Source organism: Oncorhynchus clarkii, chromosome 25 (assembly GCF_045791955.1).
Source record: "Oncorhynchus clarkii lewisi isolate Uvic-CL-2024 chromosome 25, UVic_Ocla_1.0, whole genome shotgun sequence".
Taxonomy (NCBI): Eukaryota; Metazoa; Chordata; class Actinopteri; order Salmoniformes; family Salmonidae; genus Oncorhynchus; species Oncorhynchus clarkii.
In genome coordinates, this window is record NC_092171.1 from 26717642 (window position 1) to 26743209 (window position 25568).

General features: G+C 45.1%; 1 protein-coding gene across 3 annotated transcripts in view; it reads right to left on the reverse strand.

Moving 5' to 3' along the window:
- Nucleotides 1-1931: 1931 nt before the first annotated feature.
- Nucleotides 1932-25568, reverse strand: part of LOC139383751 (solute carrier family 24 member 4a) — a 42262-nt gene continuing 18625 nt past the window's right edge. Inside the window, exons 3-17 of one of the 3 annotated variants that reach the window (XM_071128312.1) lie at nt 14926-15002; nt 14381-14455; nt 13792-13876; nt 13442-13545; nt 10232-10306; nt 9359-9384; nt 9196-9249; nt 8765-8922; nt 7317-7486; nt 3452-3608; nt 3085-3251; nt 2723-2837; nt 2479-2591; nt 2305-2370; nt 1932-2230 (exon numbers count right to left, since the gene is read on the reverse strand). In XM_071128312.1, the coding sequence (XP_070984413.1) occupies nt 2078-2230; nt 2305-2370; nt 2479-2591; nt 2723-2837; nt 3085-3251; nt 3452-3608; nt 7317-7486; nt 8765-8922; nt 9196-9249; nt 9359-9384; nt 10232-10306; nt 13442-13545; nt 13792-13876; nt 14381-14455; nt 14926-15002 (1595 nt within the window). In that variant the 3' untranslated portion in view covers nt 1932-2077. The other 2 variants (XM_071128311.1, XM_071128313.1) reach the window with 2 other exon arrangements.

The following is a 25568-nucleotide window of genomic DNA, read 5'->3' on the forward strand; positions in this document are numbered from 1 at the left end:
TCGAACAGTAACTGAATGCCCCGATGCCTGTCTGCCTGTTTTATATAGCAAGCCATGGCCAAGTGACTCACTGTGCGTAGGAGCTAACCATTGGTGTACCTAATAAACTAGCCACTGAGTGTATATACCACACACTCCATCCAACGTCTGCCTTTTAACACAGACAACAGTGACAGAACCTTTCAACACTGAAACACCCAGTCATGACTGACACTGACACAGATGCCACCCTCTGCTCCCATAGTGACCCCTGAACTGGGTTGTGTTCATTAGGTACCAAACGGAAGAAAACGGACTGAAACAATAAGAAACACTTTTTCGGTTTAAGGTGTTTTCCATTGTGTGCCCTGATGAACAAGACCCTTAACAAGGTCAGTCAGATGGGCGGAGGGCAACTCAACTCGTAGCTGCCAATATTTGGAGGTTGACGGACGGACAGGGTAGTGATCCCATCACGCTAAGCTTCTGCTCCGCAGGAGAAGTAAATAAATGTCCCATTGTGCATTTAGAGAAGACAAAATCACAATGAGAGAGAGCCAGGAGGAGAAAAAGAAGTGAGGAGGAGGAAGAGAAGGATTTGGAGCAGGGTAGGGGAAAGACAGAAGCAGTTTAAAATATCTACACAGGAACTGCATCCCACTTGCCCCTCCTTCCCCGACTGGCAGAATTAAGGTAGCACTGGGTTCGAACCGAGAGAACCTCAGCTTGTGCATGACAGGTCGTATTTACATATAAACAAACACACAACACAAACACAAAGAAGTGTACCATTGTGAAGCACAGATCCCCATCATCAGCATCCACCATTAAATCAGCATCCACCAAGCACCAATGGGGCATAGTCTTCCAAGATGTGTTCTCCTCTCCCCAGTGGTGCTGAATACTAATAGAGGAGACTCTCCTCCCTTCCTTGCAATGTCTCACCTACTTTCACTCACACTCAAACACAGGAAACGGCGTATCAATGTCTTGGTCAGCAGTTTCTTGCAGTTGGAGTGTCCAGAAACAGAAGAATGACAGGTTCTCCCCTGGACTCCCCTCTTCCTGCCAGCGAAAGAGAGATAGGATTTGGCACATGCTGCCTCCCCCTCTCTCTCCTTATTGAACCACACAAAGGAAGTGCAACACTGAAAAATATAATATATTATGTCATATATATACATATACATATATATACATATATATATATATCTACTTCTTTTCACACGCAACATCTAAAGTGCAGTATGTTCATGAAATGTATGTTTGTTTTACTTCCAAAGGAAGAAGATAATAGAATAAATCAAAATGGCAATAAATGAAGAATTCATAAATGCTTGGGTCCTTTTCTTTAGTAGGGATGGAGGCCGGTGAGCTGCCTGACCCCAAAAATATTTCTGAGACCGAGATACAAACAGAGGAGGACGGAAGTATAGGAAGTGTAATGGTGGTCCTGGGTTATGTTGTGAAGACTAGGAGGGTTTCAGCTAGATGGGTTCTGTGTAGACGTGAGCTGTGTATCTCTCCTTTGGACGGTGAGTTGGGTTTCTGGAGGGAAAGACAAAGAGTAGCCTTCGGTTCCTCTGGGTTAGTAAGGAGAATCCATACGGTTCTGTTGGTATCTCCTCTTCTCATTGACAGCAGAAAAACATGTAGGGAGAGTGTTTTAGGAACTGAAGATATTGTGAATGAATGTATGTATCTTTTTTAAACTAGGCAAGTCAGTTAAGAACAAATTCTTATTTTCAATGACGGCCTAGGAACTGTTCAGGGGCAGAACGGCAGATTTGTACCTTGTCAGCTCGGGGGTTTGAACTTGCAACCTTCCGGTTACTAGTCCACCACTCTAACCACTAGCCTACCTCTCTATATTATTGATAGATAGTGAAGGAATGGAAAATGGATATAGAAAGGGCAGACATTTACATCTGGAATGAAAAAGGGGTGTTAAAAGGAGTGTATGTCTGTGTGTGTGAGGGGGGGGGGGGGATTTCAGGATAGAAATGATTGAGTAGTTAGTGGCTAAGTTTAGATTCAGAGGGCTATGTGAGTCTATAATTCAGCAGGGACACCTGTCTGGTGGTGTGTGTAGGCCGTCCTACAGCTGCTCCAGACACATTGGCAGATTGACGAAGGTGAACACGTTGTATTCGATCATGATGGAGAAACACAGGAAGATGACGTACATCACCAGTACGTACACACCCAGCTTCAGGTCCAACTTCCAATGATTCACATGGATCCCCAGAACCTGCAAGACACAGAGGGACAGACTGTTAGAGAGAGAGAGCGAAGAGAGCGAGAGAGACGTCTCCTTTAACTCACTGTCAGAAACACAGAGCCCAGAAGAAGCACCACAGAGTAGACCAGCCCTCTGCTATTGATCATCACCTAGAGAGAGAAAGAAATAATTTTAGATCAAGAGGCATGAAGTATTGATAAGCAGTAGTAACATAGGCCCATTGAGGGGAAAACAGTGTAAAGACCGAGTTTGTTTACCTCAGAACCATAGTCCACAGCCATGGTCTGTATCGCCCAGGGGAGCCCCAGTCCCACCAAGATATCAAAGACATTACTACCAATGGTGTTGGAAACCGCCATATCTCCAAGACCTAGAGAGGGATAGACATAAAGATATGGAAAGTTCTGTACAGACTATACAGTATACTGTACACTGGTACAATTTTTTTTAAAGATTTTGAAGAGATACAGAGATAAGGAAAAAAAGAGTGCAGTGATGTACCTTGTCGAGCAACGATCAGGCTAGCAATACAGTCGGGGACACTGGTGCCTGCTGCCAGGAAGGTGATTCCCATAATCACATCAGGGATGCCCAGAGTGTAGCCAATTATGGTGACCTGCACACAGACACATTTAATGGATTAAACAGAAATCTTCCAAACAACCTGCACCTTGGTTGGTAGCCTATATCTAGCACTGTGTCAGAGCTAGCTAGCGACTAGAAGAGAGAGATTCCCTACCTGATTGGTTATCAGGAAGTCTCATCACTGATCATTTGTATAAAGATCAAACATTTTCAACTCTGGTTTGGAACACAAAATGACAGTGACATGTACGTTCTAAAGAATGTCCAACGTGTCTCACCATCCAGACCATGAAGTAGGAGAAGACGGCGATCCACACGGTGGAGAGGAAGAAGGAGAGCATGAAGAAGCGTTCCCAGCGAGGCTTGGCACAGTTTGGCACAGTGAAGTAGAGTAGCAGCAGGATGGGCCAGGAGATCAGCCACTTCACTGTCTCCCTGCAGCCCCCTGGTGGAGGGAACAAGGAACAGCAGATCAGCTTCATTGCAACCAATGGAGTACACTGAGGAGGTGGGTGTTCAGTTTCAGTAAGGTGTGAAAGTGTGTAAAAGTAGCTTATTGGTTTACCAGCCAATGTAATTGAAGATATAACACACATACATGCACACACACACACACTCCCACACCACACACACACTCCCACACACCAGGGACGGTGAAGGGTGAATTCAGGGATTCTCCCTCCTTTTCCTCAACAGTCTTTTCCTCTGGTACAGTGCCGTTCTCCAAGGTCTCAGGTTTACCATCCGTGATCACCATGGTCACGTTGTCCACACCGTTAGCTGCCTGCACCAACCTCTGTTGCTGCTCACACACACACACACACACACACACACACACACACACACACACACACACACACACACACATTCAACATCTGTATGTATGTATATGTTTCCCCTCTCTAAACAGTTACTTTATGAGCTAGTAAAGTTTTCTGAATATCCCCCAGGATATTTTTCACCAACACAGTTCTGGTTCTACTAGATATGATGTGCCAAGTATGATTATAGCATGCAGTCCACCGGCTAATTATCAATGTAGCTGTACTCCTCTCCTAGCTTTCTGCAATAGTAAATCGTCCTACAATGTACTTTTCTCCAGTAGACCTAGCTTACTACCGGTAAGGTGAGGGCCCTGGGAGTGTGGTGCCAGGAAAGTAACCTCTCAACATTAACAAAACAAAGGAGCTGATCGTGGACTTCAGGAAACAGCAGAGGGAGCACCCACCTATCCACATCAACGGGACCGCAGTGGAGAAAGTGGAAAGCTCCAAGTTCCTCGGCATACACATTACTGACAAACTGAAATGGTCCACCCACACAGATAGTGTAGTGAAGAAGGCCCTGTCGGAATGTATCACCCACCGCCTGGTACGGCAACTGCACCGCCCGTAACCGTATAGCTCTCCAGAGGGTGGTGTGGTCGGGTCTGCCCAACACATCACTGGGGGCAAACTACCTGCCCTCCAGGACACCTACAGCACCCGATGTCACAGGAAGGCCATAAAGATAATCAAGGACAACAACCACCCGAGCCACTGCCTGTTCACCCCGCTATCATCCAGAAGGTGAGGTCAATACAGGTGCATCAAAGCTGGGACCGAGAGACTGAAAAACAGCTTCTATCTCAAGGCCACCAGACTGTTAAATAGCCATCTGTCACGTTCTGACCCTAGTTCTTGTGTTATTTGTTTGTTTTAGTTGGTCAGGATGTGAGTTGGTCAGGATTTTATGCTTTGTGTTTCTAGGTTGGTTTTATGTGTTCGGCCTAGTATGGTTCTCAATCAGAGGCAGGTGTCATTAGTTGTCTCTGATTGAGAATCATACTTAGTAGCCTGGGTTTCACTGCTCCTCAGTCCGGAGGAATTTGTTAAGTCCAGAGGTGTCCCTCAGTCCTGTGGGCCTATTTATTAGGGTTCCCAGTTCAGGGTCGGCAGCAAGGGTCGCCGTTCCTAGGAGGCCACTGAGGCGGACTAAGACTATGGTGGAGACTATGGTCCAGCACCAGAGCCGCCACCGCGGACAGATGCCCACTGAGACCCGGACAGATGCCCACTGAGACCCTCCCTTATAGGTTCAGGTTTTCAGGTCCGCACCTTGGGGGGGGGGGGGGGGGGGTTACTGTCACGTTCTGACCCTAGTTCTTGTGTTATTTGTTTGTTTTAGTTGGTCAGGACGTGAGTTGGGTGGGCATTCTATGCTTTGTGTTTCTAGGTTGGTTTCCTGTGTTCGGCATAGTATGGTTCTCAATCAGAGGCAGGTGTCATTAGTTGTCTCTGATTGAGAATCATACTTAGGTAGCCTGGGTTTCACTGTTGTTTTGTGGGTGATTGTTTCCGTGTCTGTGTTTGTTCGCCACACGGTACTGTTTCGGTTAGGTTCACGTTTATTGTTTTGTAGTCGTTGAGTGTTCAGTTTATGTTTTTAAATCAACGTCCATGGACACTTACCACGCCGCATCTTGGTCCGATCTTTGCCATTACACCATTACACCATCACTAGCACATTAGAGGTTGCTGCCCTATATTCATAGACTTGAAATCACTGGCCACTTTAATAATGGAACACTAGTCACTTTAATAATGTTAACATATTTCGCATTACTCATCTCATAAGTACACTGCTCAAAAAAATAAAGGGAACACTAAAATAACACATCCTAGATCTTAATAAATACTTTTTTCTTTACATAGTTGAATGTGCTGACAACAAAATCACACAAATATTATCAATGGAAATAAAATGTATCAACCCATGGAGGTCTGGATTTGGAGTCACACTCAAAATTAAAGTGGAAAACCACACTACAGTCTGTTCCAACTTTGATGTAATGTCCTTAAAACAAGTCAAAATTAGGCTCAGTAGTGTGTGTGGCCTCCACGTGCCTGTATGACCTCCCTACAATGCCTGGGCATGCTCCTGATGAGGTGGCAGATGGTCTCCTGAGGGATCTCCTCCAAGACCTGGACTAAAGCATCCGCCAACTCCTGGACAGTCTGTGGTGCAACGTGGCGTTGGTGGATGGAGCGAGACATGATCTCCCAGGTGTGCTCAATTGGATTCAGGTCTGGGGAATGGGCGGGCCAGTCCATAGCATCAATGCCTTCCTCTTGCAGGAACTGCTGACACACTCCAGCCACATGAGGTCTAGCATTGTCTTGCATTAGGAGGAACCCAAGGGCCAACCGCACCCGCATATGGTCTCACAAGGGGTCTGAGGATCTCATCTCGTTACCTAATGGCAGTCAGGCTACCTCTGGCGAGCACATGGAGGGCTGTGCGGCCCCCCAAAGAAATGCCACCCCACACCATGACTGACCCACCGCCAAACCGGTCATCCACGGCGTCTCCAGACTGTCACGTCTGTCACATGTGCTCAGTGTGAACCTGCTTTCATCTGTGAAGAGCACAGGGCGCCAGTGGCGAATTTGTCAATCTTGGTGTTCTCTGGCAAATGCCAAACGTCCTGCACGGTGTTGGGCTGTAAGCACAACCCCCACCTGTGGACGTCGGGCCCTCATACCACCCTCATGGTGTCTGTTTCTGACCGTTTGAGCAGACACATACACATTTGTGGCCTGCTGGAGGTCATTTTGCAGGGCTCTGGCAGTGCTCCTCCTGCTCCTCCTTGCACAAAGGCGGAGGTAGCGGTCCTGCTGCTGGGTTGTTGCCCTCCTACGGCCTTCTCCACGTCTCCTGATGTACTGGCCTGTCTCCTGGTAGCGCCTCCATGCTCTGGACACTACGCTGACAGACACAGCAAACCTTCTTGCCACAGCTCGCATTGATGTGCCATCCTGGATGAGCTGCACTACCTGAGCCACTTGTGTGGGTTGTAGACTCCGTCTCATGCTACCACTCGAGTGAAAGCACCGCCAGCATTCAAAAGTGACCAAAACATCAGCCAGGAAGCATAGGAACTGAGAAGTGGTCTGTGGTTACCACCTGCAGAACCACTCCTTTATTGGGGGTGTCTTGCTAATTGCCTATAATTTCCATCTGTTGTCTATTCCATTTGCACAACAGCATGTGACATTTATTGTCAATCAGTGTTGCTTCCTAAGTGGACAGTTTGTTTTCACAGAAGTGTGATTGACTTGGAGTTACATTGTGTTGTTTAAGTGTTCCCTTTTTTTTGTTTGAGCAGTGTATATACTGTATTCTATTCTGTTCTACTGTATCTTAGTCTATGCCGCTCTGACATTGCTCATCCAAATATTTATATATTCTTAATTCCATTCCTTTACTTTATATTTGTGTGTATTGTTGTGAAATTGTTAGATATTACTTGTTAGATATTACTGCACTGTTAGAGATAGAAACACAAGCATTTCACTACACCCGCAATAACATCTGCTAAAAACATGTATGTGACCAATACAATTTGATTTGATTTACACTAGAAAAATAACTGAACTAGCCGAGCTTTCTTAACTTCTAAGTAAATCACTTTAACTGAGCTCCTCTCCGATAAGCCTGACGGACCCCCGAACCCAGTGACCTCACCCACCTCATTGATGATGAGGCGGCTAGCCATGCGGAGGCGTGTCTTGGGGCCAAAGTGGTTGGTGATCATGATGCGCAGGCCGGCATCGGGGAAACGGTAGTTAGGAGGGCTGGAGTTGATAATCTCATCTACCATCACCACAGAGCTACGACTGTACCTCTTAGTGGGCTTCACTGGAGATACACAGAGATGGTGAGATACAGAGCACAGTCAGACGCATCAAGTAGGACTAACTGTACACACCAACCAAGACGAAGAAGATGACATGCTGTTCTACTCTTACAGTACTGTATACAACCACAAAGACATGCCTTTTTCAAGGATGGCCAGACAGACGTGCCAAATACACTCACATGCCAGACCAGCAGACTCCCTGTCACACACACACACACACACACACACACACACACACACACACACACACACACACCAGCTAGTTACTTTCTCGTGTTCTTCTTACTTCTTATTTTTATTTCCTGTGTTTTTGTTCTACCGTATGTTATTTCTGGTGCTACATTGATATTGATTACTGCATTGTTGGATTTGGAGATTGCAAGAAAGGCATTTCACTGTAATTGTGCACGTGGCATTAAAACTTGAAAACTTGAAACAACCGGAGGATACAGTATGTCAGGAGGTGTAATTAAAGTGTTTGTGTGACAGCAGAGTGGGCCCCACTGGGCCCAGTTCAAGGCCCATTGAAGGCCCCCTGAAGACACTGTCAGATGAGATCACATCAGCCATCAGAGTGAGGCAGACTAAAACCTTCAGTGTGTGTGTGTGTGTGTGAGTGTGTGTGACATATACACACACACTCATACAGACTCAAGCACGCACAGGCACACACACATACCATACACACAGTCACGCACACATATAAATGTCTCCACACACACATGCACCAACACACACCCTTACAGATGCATGCACATGTTGTGACTCTGGAATAATGGACTGTACTTGACACAGCAGAAGAGGGCGAGACAGGGCACAGCATAGCACAGCACAGCAATACATCTCACATCTGACTGGCCAGGTCACGGCAGGCAGGTAGGTTTAGTAAGGCTAAACAGACAGGCTTCTACACAGTAGCGACAGGGCTGCCACATGGCAGCAGGGAGGTTAGCTTGGAGGAGAGCTCTCAGAGTCACTCGGTTAAAGACACAGTGAAAGTCGGTGGAAGTCTAAAATAGTTAGAGAAAAGATATGTCTGTAACGCTGTTTGAAGGATCAGATCTAAGAGTTTACAAAGGGGTACGAACGACATCAAGCCAAAGTGGAGAGGACTGTTGACAATGTTAAACCAGATAGGAAGAGTCAAGAGTAGGGCCTGAAAGTAGTTTCTAGGTTTACTAGAGCAACCAGATACAGTAGAGTAGTTGTTTTGATAGAAGGCCAGTCAGAGTGCCAGAGGGTTGGCTGAGAGGTGACCATAAAGCCTGTCTGGTTACCTTTACCTGGAGAGAGTAACGGCTTGGACAGATCATCCCATATGTAACTGTCATAACAAGCATTACCATCCTCCAGTTCACTGCTGATCACCGTGTTACCATTGGCCAAGCTCTTGTCTTCCTTCCCAGAGAAATAGTTCTGGATGCTGGTGTTAAATCTGATGTGAGAAAAGAGAAAAGGTTTTACATATTCAGTTGAGTGTTTATGTAACTTAGTGTGTGCAAAGTATGAGTATATAAGTGGATTTTACTATTTGTTGCGTGCGCTCAGGTGCTCTACTCTGTGTGTGTGTGTGTGTGTGTGTGTCTGTGTCTGTGTGTGTGTGTGTGTGTGTGTGTGTGTGTGTGTGTGTGTGTGTGTGTGTGTGTGTGTGTGTGTGTGTGTGTGTGTGTCTTTGAGGCAGGAAGGAACAGGTCCCAGTGGAACTCACTTCATGATCAGAATGTACCCAAAGTACATCACTACCAGCACTAAGCTCTCCCACCTGCAGAGACAGACAGACTAGAGTCACATGTCTGCAGGTGCGTGCACACACACACACACACATGCACCCTCTGCTGAGACACAAGGTAAACACACAGCGGGGTACTCACCACACTATCTTCTCATCATAGATGAACTGACAAAATGAAAGAGGGAAAACATTTAATAAAACAAATAATTCATTAAACAGTACATACTTTTAGGGAGAAGAGCATCAACTCTTTTTTTTTCTAACTCAGAAAAACTTGAAAGTCGCGATGCATCAAGTGTGTCTATTTACTGTCAGACAGATGCTGTGAGAAAGCAACATTTCCTGTACACTGTTTACTATAAAAGCAATGTCATAGTATGCAGTGAGTTTCTGAAGTCTCTGTGAGATCTCTCTCTCTGTACTACTCTCTTAATCTCATGATGATTGTTTATGATTGTCTATCAGCCCACTGGGCCTCTATCTCTCTATGAACCCAGTGGAGTAGACAGGAAATGAAGGTTAAACAGCCACTAGGGGCTCTCTGTCTGAATGATCTCATTATGTAAAGTATGAAACGGTATGCAGTGTCTTCTACAATACCATACAGGGGTTGTATGTATCAAGTTTCTCAGAGTAGGTGTGCTGACTGAAGATCAGTTTTGCCTTGAAGATCACAACGAATAGGATTACATGGGCAGATTGGACCTGATCCTAGATCAGTACTCCTACTCTGAGATGCTTGAAACATATATATGGACCCAGTTCTTTTTATATTACAGAGAGTCCCAGAAACACACACACACACACACACACACACACACACACACACACACACACACACACACACACACACAAGCAGCTGCTTGACCATCTCCTCCCCACAACCCTCTATCAGCCCAGTGGGCTAGACAGTTAGACAGTAAATTAAGGTTTAACAGCCACTGGGGGCTCTATCAGTCTGAATGGCCTCATTATGTAAAGGAGACTAGAGATGAGATGATCAGCTACTCACTGCAATCAATGCCAACACAGACAGAGTGTAGTAGAACGAGTCACGGAACACTGCAAACTTAGTCAGGTACACCACCTGGATGAGAGAGAGAACAAGGCAGAAGGAGGAGAGTGGGAAAGGAGAGGAGAAATAAAGCAGGAGAAAGGTTGAGAGAGGGGTGAAAGAGAGAGAGGAGAGAGAAAGACAAAAGGAGGAGTGAGACAGATAGAGACCGAGAGAGACAGAAAGAGAGGGAGAGAGCGAAAGGGTGGTGAGTGAGGAAGTGTGAAATCGATTTCACATTCCTTTTGTGCACGTTCTTAGATTAAATACTAGGTCAACAAGAGTCATATACACTATATTCAATACGCACATTCACTATATCAAGTTGTTCCATGAACCATGGAAATAGACTATCCTCTTGGCCATTGTGGTTAGATCGCATGTTATTTTAGTGTTGTGTAGCTTTGTAACCTTGATGTTGACATATCAACTCAGCTGTGATATGTGATATCATCAAGGGTTACATTAGCACTATGGAGGCTGAAAGGTTAAGGAAAACAAAGGTACTGTCCAAGTCAAGGACACCTCGCTACAATACCTAAGTCGTTCCACCAATTTGGTGCCTTTTGAGAAGTGTAACTTAGTGAGTTGTAACATTCTGTCATAAAGAGCACATGTTAAACTTAATAAATAACATGTTTTACTGTCTCAAGAGGTTAAATAAAAAACGACTATAGTAAGTGCCTATTAAGTGACAAATAAAATAACAGGGTTGACCGTAACAGGGTTGACCGTAACAGGGTTGACCGTAACAGGGTTGAAGATTTCAACCAAAATCAGCCACAAGTCCCTTTGTGACTGGGGAAATGGAACCTTGTGTGAAACAGGGAGGGGCAATTGAATGCAAGATTCACCATTCAACATTTCTAGCCTGTCTATCTATGGGTAACACGGTTGATGTGCTATGCTCGACCCACTCAGTTTTCCACCACAAAACACAAAATAATTGTGAAAAAGAGTAGAAGCACCTGCTTTTATACTATGATTTGACTATTAGATGTTCAATGTTTCTTTTGAAGGAAATATTTATAAAGGAATAGTTTACCATATTAAAACGGGAGTTCAGTTTACATAACAGGGTTGACCTTAAAAATGGTTTCTTTTAAAGCTTCAAATGAATCACTAATCACATGCAATAAATAATAATCTTAAGAAATGGCTTTGTCAATGTAACAAAATAACGAGGGCTTTACAATGATGGTGAAAACTTGGAGAAATGTTGGGGTTAGGGGGGTTAAAATCTTCCTGGACGTCACAAAGGCTGTACGGAAGGAAATGTCAAAATGCAGAATTCTATTCATTTTATTTAAAAAAAATCAGATTTATTGAATTCTCCATGTGGTCTATATTAAAGGGCACTTCATTTAATATAACAGGCTTCTAAAATGCAATATTGGTGCATCATTTTTTACTTAAAATATCAAAGGGATGCAAAAGGCAGTCTTTTGGTGGAACGACTTAGCTACAGTAATACAGTAGTGAGATGACTAAGGGTGACGTTGGGTCACAGAGCTTAAGGCAACCCAACAAGTTCCATTAAAATTAACAATTAATACAAACTATTGAAGCAAATACCATTAGCGTTCTCCTTTAGAAAAATGTACACGAGTTAAAAACCTTCAGCAGCTACAAAACAAAGCCATTTTTAATAACAAAAGTCTACTCCTCAGTGCTATCGTTGTTTCTTCTGTCCGGTCAAAAGCAGTTGATAGTCTTTGAGGCTGCAGGCAGCAGGCAGCACTTTAAATGCACCCAGACCAGAACGTCTTTTTAAAAACATGATGACAGTTTAACTGTTTTAGGTTAAAACCCTTGCTACGATAATGTGGGCATCTGTCTGGTACACAACTGTATATACTGTATATATACACATCTAATAGTGTATGTGTTATTTGGGTTGGGGTACCCCGGAGGCCGCCCCCCCCCCCCCCCCCCAGATAGCATTTGAACACGTCATAAGCCATGAAGAAAGATGTTTAGAATTACAGGAAATGTGCTTTAAAACTGCAACGTTTTCTCTCAGCCTCATTGTTACGACTTCCGCCCAAGTTGGTGCCTCTCCTTGTTCGGGCGGCATTCGGCGGTCGTCGTCACCGGCTTTCTAGCTGCCACCGATCCACGTTTCTGTTTCCATTTGTTATGTCTTGAGTGTACACACCTGGTTCCCATTAAGTTATTATTACTTCCCTATTTAACCCTCTGGTTCTCGTTATGTTTTGTGCATGATTGGTCCTGGTTTTGTGTTAGTCTTTTGTGTTAGGGTTTGTTATCCCTGCGTGGATTTATTGGCTGATTATTTTTCTGAGCAAAGTATGTTATTTTACTCAGTTCTGTGTCCTGCGCCTGACTCCGTCCTCACCTCTGCACTACTGACACTTGACACTCATAATAATACTATTAATAATTATTATTATTTATTCAGCTTATATAGAGCTTTTCATTACAAAAATCTGAAGGTGCTTGAAAATAAAATATATATGTAGCTACATAACAGAGAGTAGGTCTGGACTACGACAACTGTCAGCTAGTTGAACGTTTTGGGATTTTCAAGCCTCCAACAGACGGGGTGACAGTCAAGCAGAGGGAGGGGTTTGTCAACAAGGGGAAGATGAGCAGGTCCTTCAGTGGTAGGTAGGCGGCACAGTTCGCTCTCCATTCAAGGCGTCTCACCGGCACCTCGCCTTCCCCGCCATCTGACTGCGACTTCTCCATAGCCGTTGACTCGGTCTTGTACGAGATGAAGTTCCCACTCACTAGATGATGACAGCGGCACAAAACTTCAGTCGAATTCTCAGACTGAGCAATGAATTCATCACTGCCAGCTCGTCATCCAATGCAGTCGTCCTCATGTGTTAGGAGAATGTAGAAACAACCAAAGAACAGGTTGGTGTTTTCAAATCAAACACACTAGCTAACTAGCTTGCTAGCATTGTTAGCGAGCTATGTTGAAATAACTGATTTGCCATCAAATTCACGGGCAGGAAACAAATAGAAGTAACCCAGACTTCTTGCTCGGTGCAAAACTGCACTACGCCACTGGGCATAAGATAGCATGTGTTATAGCATGCACTATGTGTGATTTGTGATTAAGACAATGGTCTCCTTCTGGCAGTGTGCACTAATACAGACTGAGGCACATGGAGATTGCACGCACGCAAACAAACACACCTGCCCAGCGAAGATTCCACACACACCGATGATGCATAGAATGTTGAATACTGCTGAGCCCACTATGGTTCCAACACCCACGTCTCCATGAGTGATAAACACACCTTCAGGAGAGAAAGAGAGAAAGGAAGAGAGAGAGAGAGAGAGAGAAAGGAAGAGAGAGAGAGAGAGAGAGAGAATGAGAGTGTGGTAAAGAGAGAGTCAGCTATCAACCCAATATGGTCACCTCTTAGACAACATTGATCTGAAACCTACTCAATGTGGAGAATTGAACACACAGTCTACATACTACTAATGGTATTGTACAGTGTAAGTGTGTTTGTGTGAGAGTATCAGACAGCCCGCCTCACCTATAATCGAGGCGAACAGCTCTGGTGCTGAGCTGCCAGCAGCCATGAACGTAGCTCCTGCCACATCTTCACTCAGGTCCAGTTTCTAACAGACACACAGAGGGAAGAAGCACAGTCTCATACTGAAGTCTCATACATTAACCATTAATCAGCGGTGTAAAGTACTTTAGTAACAATACTTTAGAGTACTACTTAAGTAGTTGTTTGGGGTATCTGTACTTCACTGTATTATTTATATTTTTGCCAACTTTTACTTTTACTTCACTACATTCCTTGGGAAAATAAGGTACTTTTTACTCAATACATTTTCCCTGACACCTAAAAGTACTTGTGACAGTTTGACAGGAAAATGGTCCAATTCACACACATCCCTGGTCATCCCTACTGCCTCTGCTCTGGCAGACTCATTAAACACAAATGCTTCGTTTGTAAAGTATGTGTTGGAGCATGCAACTGGCTATCCGTAAATAAATAAAAAATGCTATGAAATCATGCCGTCTAGTTTGCTTAATATAAGGAATTTCAAATGATTTATATCAGGAGGTTTATGGTCTAGAGGAGGTTGTTATTGGGACTCCAATTCACCCACCTCACAGATCTTCTCCAACGACATCACAAAGTAGTCATCGCAGACGATTGCCAAGGCCAGAAACATGTACAGGGCCTAAGATAGAGAGAGAGAGAAACATCTGTCCACATATCCTGCTATCCTCTATCCTGCCCTCACAAAGTAGAACGTTGTTGTTCCTGCCAAAGAGAGAGCAGTCATCTGAGGCTGCATAAATGTGACTTTTGTTGTGTAAGGTTGCGATGACAGGCCCTGCCTAGGGCACTGTGTCCAAACCAACCCGTGTTGTTCACAGCACAGCCCAGGACCACATGACAGGAAGATACCAGGTCATACACAACGACACCCGGCTGACAGAATATTTATAATTGTCATAAAATTGTCTGTCAGAGACAGAGAGCTGACACAGCAGGGTAATATTTTAGTCCACTAATTAGTGCATGGATGGACACACACACACCAGAAACATGCCTCATATAAGCAAGCATGCACATACACACATACACACACACAGTCGCAACACATGCCTGATTTACTGAACCACATGGTAAACCTGCTGCACATACCGCAAATATGTGCAGCAGGACAGCTCCTCTTGTGCGTTGGTAGGTGGTGAAGATATCCTCAGGGAACTCATTGATGGCTGAAAGAAAACAGAAGCATCTCCAAAGTCATGTGTTGGTCTGACATCACACATAGCAAAACAACCTATATAATTCAAATAAATCATTTGGGTATAAAACAAACAACAACAATCAAATCAACTTCATGTAAAAATGTGACTTGCCTAGTTAAATAAAATAAAAATATATTTTTTAATGATAATAATTAGGGCTATTTTGTCTACAAGACTTCTGTATCAGGTATTTACCACTTTATAGAATTATCCAAAGATGTCTGTGCCTTTATCACACTCAATGTCTTGCCTCAAAGAGCTAGATGAGTCTGAATGTCCTGCCTCAAAGAGCTAGATGAGTCTGAATGTCCTGCCTCAAAGAGCCTGATGAGTCTGAATGTCCTGCGTCAAAGAGCCTGATGAGTCTGAATGTCCTGCCTTAAAGAGCTAGATGAGTCTGAATGTCCTGCCTCAAAGAGCTAGATTAGTCTGAAAGTCTTGCGTCAGAGCTAGATGAGTCTGAATGTCCTGCCTCAAAGAGCTATATGAGTCTGAATGTCCTGCCTCAAAGAGCAAGATGAGTCTGAATGCCCTGCCTCAAAGAGCTAGACGAGTCTGAAAGTCCTGCTTCCAAACTAGAGCTGACAGGGTGAGTTTGGGTGAGTCTTAACCTGCTTAAAAGAGTTTGATTGTATCAGACAAAATCTAAAAGTCTGAGAGTCCATCCTGCCTCTAGATCTGTATGGGTGAGTCTCAGTCCTGCCTCTAGATCTATGTGGGTGAGTCTTAGTCCTGCCTCTAGTTCTGTGTGGGTAAGTCTCAGTCCTGCCTCGAGATCTGAATGGGCGAGTCTCAGTCCTGCCTCTAGATCTATCTATGTGGGTGAGTCTCAGTCCTGCCTCTATATCTGTGTGGGTGAGTCTCAGTCCTGCCTCTAGTTCTGTGTGGGTGACTCTCAGTCCTGCCTCTAGATCTATGTGGATGAGTCTCAGTCCTGTCTCTAGATCTGTGTGGGTGAGTCTCAGTCCTGCCTCTAGATATATGTGGCTGAGTCTCAGTCCTGCCTCTAGATCTGTGTGGGTGAGTCTCAGTCCTGCCTCTAGAGCTATGTGGATGAGTCTCAGTCCTGCCTCTAGAGCTATGTGGGTGCGTCTCAGTCCTGCCTCTCAATCTGTGTGGGTGAGTCTCAGTCCTGCCTCTAGTTCTATGTGGATGAGTCTCAGTCCTGCCTCTAGATCTGTGTGGGTGAGTCTCAGTCCTGCCTCTAGATCTGTGTGGGTAAGACTCAGTCCTATCTCTAGAGCTATGTGGATGAGTCTCAGTCCTGCCTCTAGATCTGTGTGGGTGACTCTCTGCCTCTAGATCTGTGTGGGTGAGTCTCAGTCCTGCCTCTAGTTTTGTGTGGGTAAGTCTCAGTCCTGACTCTAGATCTGTATGGGCGAGTCTCAGTCCTGCCTCTAGATTTGTGTGAGTGAGTCTCAGTCCTGCCTCTAGATCTGTGTGGGTGAGTCACAGTCCTGCCTCCTATATCTGTGTGGGTGAGTCTCAGTCTTGCCTCTAAATCTGTGCGGGTGAGTCTCAGTTCTGCCTCTAGAGCTATGTGGGTGAGTCTCAGTCCTGCCTCTAGATCTATGTGGGTGAGTCTGAGTCCTGCATCTAGATCTGTGTGGGTGAGTCTCAGTCCTGCCTCTAGTTCTGTGTGGATAAGTCTCAGTCCTGCCTCTAGATCTGTGTGGGTGAGTCTCAGTCCTGACTCTAGATCTGTGTGGGTGAGTCTCAGTCCTGCCTCTAGATCTATGTGGGTGAGGCTCAGTCCTGCCTCTAGATCTGTGTGGGTGAGTCTCAGGCCTGCCTCTAAAGCTGTGTGGGTGCGTCTCAGTCCTGCCTCTCGATCTGTGTGGGTGAATCTCAGTCCTGCCTCTAGATCTGTGTGGGTAAGTTTCAGTCCTGCCTCTAGATATGGGATGGTGAGTCTCAGTCCTGCCTCTAGAGCTATGTGAGTGAGTCTCAGTCCTGCCTCTCGATCTGTGTGGGTGAGCCTCAGTCCTGCCTCTAGATCTGTGTGGGTGAGTTTTGGTCCTGCCTCTAGATTTGTGTGGGTGAGTCTCAGTCCTGTCTCTAGATCTGAATGGGCGAGTCTCAGTCCTGCCTCTAGATCTATGTGGGTGAGTCTCAGTCCTGCCTCTATATCTGTGTGGGTGAGTCTCAGTCCTGCCTCTAGTTCTGTGTGGGTGACTCTCAGTCCTGCCTCTAGATCTATGTGGATGAGTCTCAGTCCTGTCTCTAGATCTGTGTGGGTGAGTCTCAGTCCTGCCTCTAGATCCATGTGGCTGAGTCTCAGTCCTGCCTCTAGATCTGTGTGGGTGAGTCTCAGTCCTGCCTCTAGAGCTATGTGGATGAGTCTCAGTCCTGCCTCTAGAGCTATGTGGGTGCGTCTCAGTCCTGCCTCTCAATCTGTGTGGGTGAGTCTCAGTCCTGACTCGAGAGCTATGTGGATGAGTCTCAGTCCTGCCTCTAGATCTGTGTGGGTGAGTCTCAGTCCTGCCTCTAGTTCTATGTGGATGAGACTCAGTCCTGCCTCTAGATCTGTGTGGGTGAGTCTCAGTCCTGCCTCTAGATCTGTGTGGGTAAGACTCAGTACTATCTCTAGAGCTATGTGGATGAGTCTCAGTCCTGCCTCTAGATCTGTGTGGGTGACTCTCTGCCTCTAGATCTGTGTGGGTGAGTCTCAGTCCTGCCTCTAGTTTTGCGTGGGTAAGTCTCAGTCCTGCCTCTAGATCTGTATGGGCGAGTCTCAGTCCTGCCTCTAGATTTGTGTGAGTGAGTCTCAGTCCTGCCTCTAGAGCTATGTGGATGAGTCTCAGTCCTGCCTCTAGAGCTATGTGGGTGCGTCTCATTCCTGCCTCTCAATCTGATTGGGTGAGTCTCAGTCCTGACTCGAGAGCTATGTGGATGAGTCTCAGTCCTGCCTCTAGATCTGTGTGGGTGAGTCTCAGTCCTGCCTCTAGTTCTATGTGTATGAGTCTCAGTCCTGCCTCTAGATCTGTGTGGGTGAGTCTCAGTCCTGCCTCTAGATCTGTGTGGGTAAGACTCAGTCCTATCTCTAGAGCTATGTGGATGAGTCTCAGTCCTGCCTCTAGATCTGTGTGGGTGACTCTCTGCCTCTAGATCTGTGTGGGTGAGTCTCAGTCCTGCCTCTAGTTTTGTGTGGGTAAGTCTCAGTCCTGCCTCTAGATCTGTATGGGCGAGTCTCAGTCCTGCCTCTAGATTTGTGTGAGTGAGTCTCAGTCCTGCCTCTAGATCTGTGTGGGTGAGTCACAGTCCTGCCTCCTATATCTGTGTGGGTGAGTCTCAGTTCTGCCTCTAGAGCTATTTGGGTGAGTCTCAGTCCTGCCTCTAGATCTATGTGGGTGAGTCTCAGTCCTGCCTCTAGATCTGTGTGGGTGAGTCTCAGTCCTGACTCTAGATCTGTGTGGGTGAGTCTCAGTCCTGCCTCTAGATCTATGTGGGTGAGGCTCAGTCCTGCCTCTAGATCTGTGTGGGTGAGTCTCAGGCCTGCCTCTAAAGCTGTGTGGGTGCGTCTCAGTCCTGCCTCTAGATCTGTGTGGGTGAATCTCAGTCCTGCCTCTAGATCTGTGTGGGTAAGTTTCAGTCCTGCCTCTAGATCTGGGAGGGTGAGTCTCAGTCCTGCCTCTAGAGCTATGTGAGTGAGTCTCAGTCCTGCCTCTCGATCTGTGTGGGTGAGTCTCAGTCCTGCCTCTAGAGCTATGTGGATGAGCCTCAGTCCTGCCTCTAGATCTGTGTGGGTGAGTTTTGGTCCTGCCTCTAGATTTGTGTGGGTGAGTCTCAGTCCTGCCTCTAGATCTGTGTGGGTGACTCTCTGCCTCTAGATCTGTGTGGGTGAGTCTCAGTCCTGCCTCTAGTTTTGTGTGGGTAAGTCTCAGTCCTGCCTCTAGATCTGTATGGGCGAGTCTCAGTCCTGCCTCTAGATTTGTGTGAGTGAGTCTCAGTCCTGCCTCTAGATCTGTGTGGGTGAGTCACAGTCCTGCCTCCTATATCTGTGTGGGTGAGTCTCAGTCTTGCCTCTAAATCTGTGTGGGTGAGTCTCAGTTCTGCCTCTAGAGCTATGTGGGTGAGTCTCAGTCCTGCCTCTAGATCTATGTGGGTGAGTCTCAGTCCTGCCTCTAGATCTGTGTGGGTGAGTCTCAGTCCTGACTCTAGATCTGTGTGGGTGAGTCTCAGTCCTGCCTCTAGATCTATGTGGGTGAGGCTCAGTCCTGCCTCTAGATCTGTGTGGGTGAGTCTCAGGCCTGCCTCTAAAGCTGTGTGGGTGCGTCTCAGTCCTGCCTCTAGATCTGTGTGGGTGAATCTCAGTCCTGCCTCTAGATCTGTGTGGGTAAGTTTCAGTCCTGCCTCTAGATCTGGGAGGGTGAGTCTCAGTCCTGCCTCTAGAGCTATGTGAGTGAGTCTCAGTCCTGCCTCTCGATCTGTGTGGGTGAGTCTCAGTCCTGCCTCTAGAGCTATGTGGATGAGCCTCAGTCCTGCCTCTAGATCTGTGTGGGTGAGTTTTGGTCCTGCCTCTAGATTTGTGTGGGTGAGTCTCAGTCCTGTCTCTAGATCTGTGTGGCTCAGTCTCAGTCCTGCCTCTAGAGCTATGTGAGTGAATCTCAGTCCTGCCTCTAGATCTGTGTGGGTGAGTCTCAGTCCTGCCTCTAGAGCTATGTGAGTGAGTCTCAGTCCTGCCTCTCGATCTGTGTGGGTGAGTCTCAGTCCTTTCTCTAGATCTGTGTGGGTGATTCTCAGTCCTGCCTCTAGATCTGTGTGGGTAAGTCTCAGTCCTGCCTCTAGATCTTTATGGGTGAATCTCAGTCCTGCCTCTAGATCTATGTGGGTGAGAGCCATGCTGCCCCCCCGGATTGATCTCCCTCAGGAATGGTAAGCTGTGGTGGGTTAGGCTCTGTTGCCCAAACGGTCCATCTGTTCCTGGATCAGATCAGCGGCCTACTCAGTACCCCATCTCCAGAGACACAGCGAGATCCATGTGTCCATCTGCAACCTCTCCAACCAATGATGTCATTGCATTCTGTCACCACTCTCTCTGTCTCCTTACCCCCTCTCTCACCACGTCATCCAGTTGCATCTCTCTCTGGAGGTTGGACAGAAGCCCACTAGACATGAGATGCCCACAAGGGATACAAAAGGGAGACGTATATATGTACTCCGATTCCAATCAAACCACACAGAGAGTACAAATACACAACTAATGAACAGACATCTTTGTCTCTCACCAAATCAATCTAGGCTGATTACATTCCCTTTAAATCAAAATAGTAGCAAATTAATATATCTGTTATTATCAAGTCATAGATAACACATCAAATATAATAACGCAATTCTAAATATTATAATGTACCGACTGAAAATGCAACATAAAAGAATCAAAGAGCAAACGGGTTCACTCAATAAGGGCATGAATAACTGCATATATTGACATTATTATCAACAGTACAGTAGTATTCTCTAGCACCGAGAATAGCAGATGTAGCAGCAGTAGTAGTACTAGCAGCTTCCCTCCCAGAGGCATATCAAATGGTGGGGACACTGTAGCCTTGATCAGATATCCAGCAGGCCCTCAGCAGCCGATTCCCTCCCCCACCCTCCTCCATAACAGAGGACAGGCCTCAAGGTTACCCCCTGGGAAGGGAAAAGAGGAGGGGAAGAGAGGAAGGGATGAGAGGAAGGGTGGGGAGGGGAAGAGAGGAGGGGAGGAGAGGAAGGGAAGGAGACGGGAGAGCATCTATCTGAGCTGTAAGCTAGATACAGCGTAGCGTCATCAGCAGTCTCCTGCTCCAGTCCACATAGCGCTTACGCAGTCTGTCACTGTCACACCACTAGCCTTGTCTGCTAGCCTTGATTAAACAATTCAACCTGACAACTCATGAAATTTGGAGTCTGCATTTTGATACAGTGTGTTCACAATTGTTACATGAGCTAGCGAAAGAGTGAGGCAGTTTTAATTTCCCATATAGACTACAGTATATACTGTAACTAAACAGATTCATTATAAATGTATTGGTTAATAAGTTAAGCATTTGTATAATAGCCTAATGCATTGAAATCAGTTTGGGGTTTTTAAAACTTTGCTCTTATAATTTTTGTTAACAAATTGTAGATCTTTGGCTAACAAATTGTAGATCTTTGGTTTACACATCGTTAATCAAGACACACATAACACTAAACCCCAGAAATAGCACAGATCAATCTGTCTTGGGTTCACTGCTGTGTCAAATCTGACTGGACATGAAATGTGCCATAGGAGGACTCCCACCCTAACAACCCTGTGACCGATCGGGGACCATGGACCAGGGTCAGCCAAATGTTTGTGGAGTGTCATGGATGTTTCCTCCCCTAATGGGTGATCCCTTTATGCCGCAATCCTCCTACCCAGGATCCTCCAGGATTCTCATGTCCTGACAGGTGCTCCCTTAAAAGCCAGTTTGAGGAACTCAACCAGCAGTGATCAATAATTGAAGACAACACCATTACTCTCTCTGCAGTAAACAAAAGCCAGCCAGCGCATTCAGCTAGTGCCATGTCTCACAACAACAAATGTGAAGAGACAGACATGCAATCCAGAAGTTAGGTGTGTTTGTCCTGAGAGCTCTGTGTATGTGTGTGTATGTGTGTGTATGTGTGTGTGTGTGTGTGTGTGTGTGTGTGTGTGTGTGTGTGTGTGTGTGTGTGTGTGTGTGTGTGTGTGTGTGTGTGTGTGTGTGTGTGTGTGTGTGTGTGTGTGTGTGTGTGTGTGTGTGTGTGTGTGAAGTTAACTGTTACTGAATTTCTTAATTTCTCTAACATATAACTAGGCAGCTAGAAAGAGAAAGAGAGAGACAGAGAGAGAGAGAGAGAGAGAGGGAGAGAAAGACAGAGAGAGAGGGGGGGGGGGGAGAGACACCCATGTCTGGCACACATACATTTTTGGCAGGTCAAATCTACATTACAACCTCATAGTGGCTGTTTAATTGCATGCATGATGCTTGGTTAACTAAGCATGTGCAGAGACAGAGAAAATTCATCATCTGTATCAAATGGTTGAACAGGGAGTACACTGCAGCCACATCGACAGGGCTGCAGTGGAGCGGGTTCGAGAGCTTGGTGTCCAATCGCTATGGACTTAAAATGGTCCACTCAGACATGCATAGTCGTGAAGAAGGTGCGACAGCGCCTCTTCCCCCTCAGGAAGTTGAAAAGGTTTGGTATGGGCTCTCAAATCCTCAAAAAGTTCTACAGCTGCACCACTGACAACATCTTTACTGGCTGCATCACTGCTTGGTATGGCATCTACACCGCCCTCAATCGCATGGTGCTACAGAGGGTGGTGCAGACAGCCCAGTACATCACTGGGGCTGAGCTCCCTACCATCCAGGATCTCTATGTCAGGCGGTGTGAAAGGAAGGCATGGAAAATCGTTAAAGACTCTAGCCATCAAAGCCATAGACTGTTCTCTCTGCCTCCATACAGCAAGTGGTACCGGTGTATCAAGTCTGACACCAACAGACTCCTGAACAGCTTCTATCCCTGAGCCATAGGACTACTAAATAGCTAACAGAATGGCTACATGGACTATTTGAGTTAGATTTTGGCACTGTCTCTATGCACACTCACAGGTCTCTACACACTCATGCACACTATCACTCCAAAACACACATACCATGCACACACCTGTATACTGACTACACACATGCACACACACTCACATACAATCATAATTTACACTGCTGCTACTGTTTATTATATATCCTGATGCCTAGTCGTCTTACCCCTATACATATCTACTTGTGGTGCGCGGGTCAGCTGTTTGTTCACCTGTATCCGCCCGCAATTGTTAACAACCCATCTTCAATCACTCCACTATATTTGATACATTTAAAATCTGAGGCAAGCACCAGGACCTAACCCGCTAATATAGAAAATGCGCTGTAGGCTACAGTCAGCTGAACTATTTATTGACAAGGGGTACAGTATTATTTTGGGCCTGATTTAGATACAGTATGTTTCAGCTTATAATTTCAGACATTATAGTTGTTAGTCAACTTGTATATAATTAAATACACGCAGCTTCTCTTCTGTCATTATATGTTGTCATATAAGACTAAATAAACCCTGGTTCATCAGAATAATGTAATAGATCAATTGAATCAATTCATAAATCTAGTTGACATCAGTAAAGTTTTCTCTGTCATCTCTGCTTCTTTCATGGAGCAAATACGTTTAGGAACCGGGGAGAAAATGCAATAGCCTGACTCTAAAGAAAACTGAAAAGATTTTCTGTGCCAAATTTCCAAATTACATCAGTTTGACCCAACATGTTTCTGATAAGATTTCAGTTTGGCGTGTACGCATATTTTTTGTGGATGAATACTATTAGCTTTTATGATCTTGATCAAGATAGTACCTCTACAGATGGTATCTGTCACGTGCTCCATCTCCGGCCTCTATGTCACCAGGCTGCTCGTTATGGAGCACACCTGGCACCATCGTTACGCGCACCTGCGCGTCATCAGACTCCATCACCTCCTTGATTACCTGCCCTATATATGTCACTCCCTTTGGTTCCTTCTCCAGGTGTCATTGTTTCTGTTTCTTGTTCGTTATTCGTGGTTCTTGTTTTGTTCATTTGTTTATTAAATTATGCACTCCCTGAACTTGCTTCCCGACTCCCAGTGGACACGCTACAGTGTCTAACAGCGCCTCACAATCATCACACTGCTATCATCCTCGTTTACCACTTCACCAAATATTCCCCTAACATACATTTTCTGGTCCTCCCTTTTCTTTATTTTCAAATTCCCATTTCGCAGCTTTTCTATTATTGAATTAAACTCTGACATGGTCCTTTTTGCCTTTGTGGATCGACATGAACTTGTTCTGCCCATTCCAAAAAGCATTTGATGATTGACATGTAGGCTACTTGGTGTCAACTTAGTGTATGTTACAGTTAGGTCTTAAAGTTTAGGCTTTAAGATAGCCTAAAACAGGGGTCCCTAAACTTTTTCAGCCTGGAACCCCCCCTGGGACCAAAGCTTAGGAAAATATGCAACTATACATACATTCCAGTACATTTCATTGCCCTTATGCCTAAAACAAATGCAATATAGACAACAACAAATAGCAATCAAATGAAAAATCCATATAAATATCTATTCATGTTTGTTTTCCCCCATTAAAAACACTCTTACAGTTGAAGTCGGGAGTTTACATAAACTTAGTTTGGAGTCATTAAAACTCATTCTTCAACCACTCCACAAATGTCTTGTTAACAAACTATAGTTTTGGCAAGTCGGTTAGGACATCTACTTTGTGCATGACACAAGACATTTCCAACAATTGTTTACAGACAGATTATTTCACTTATAATTCACTATATCACAATTCCAGTGGGTCAGAAGTTAACATACACTAAGTTGACTTTGCCTTTAAACAGCTTGGAAAATTCCAGAAAATGATAAGATGGCTTTAGAAGCTTCTGATAGGCTAATTGACATCATTGGATTCAATTGGAGGTGTACCTGTGGATGTATTTCAAGGCCTACCTTCAAACTCAGTGCCTCCTTGCTTGACATCATGGTAAAATCTAAAGAAATCAGCCAAGACCTCAGAAAAACAATTGTAGACCTCCACAAGTCTGGTTCATCCTTGGGAGCAATTTCCAAATGCCTGAAGGTACCACATTCATCTGTAAAGCAGTTCGACACATACAACAACACAGAGTTTCACATGGAATAAACAAACATACAGTCAATAACACAATAGAAAAAATCTATATACAGTGTGTGCAAATGAGATAAGGGAGGTAAGGCAATAAATAGGCCATGGTGGCGAAGTAATTACAATATACCAATTAAAACACTGGAGCTGGAGACTAATATCTCCCTCACTAACTTTAAGCATCAGCTGTCAGAGCAGCTCACAGATCATTGCACCTGTACATAGCCCATCTGTAAATAGCCCATCCAACTACCTCATCCCCATGTTTTTATTTTTATTTTTTTGCTCCTTTGCACCCCAGTTTCTCTACTTGCACATTTATCTTCAACGCATCTATCACTCCAGTGTTTAATTGATAAATTGTAATTACTTCTCCACTACGGCCTTTTTATTGCCTTACCTCCCTAATCTTACCTCTTTGCACACACTGTATATAGATATTTTTATATTGTGTTATTGACTGTATGTTTGTTTATTCCATGTGTAACTCTGTGTTGTTGTATGTATCGAACTGCTTTGCTTTATCTTGGCTAGGTTGCAGTTGTAAATGAGCTCTTGTTCTCAACTGGCCTACCTGGTTAAATAAAGGTGAAAAAAATAAATAATAATAATGGGTCTTCCGAATGGACGATGACCACAAGCATACTTCCAAAGCTGTGGCAAAATGGCTTAAGGACAACAAAGTCAAGCTATTGGAGAGGCTATCACAACGCCCTGACCTCAACAACATTTGTGGACAGAACTGGAAAAAGTATGTGCGAGCAAGGAGGCCTACAAACCTGACTCAGTTACACCAGCCCTGTCAGGAGGGACAAAATTCACCCA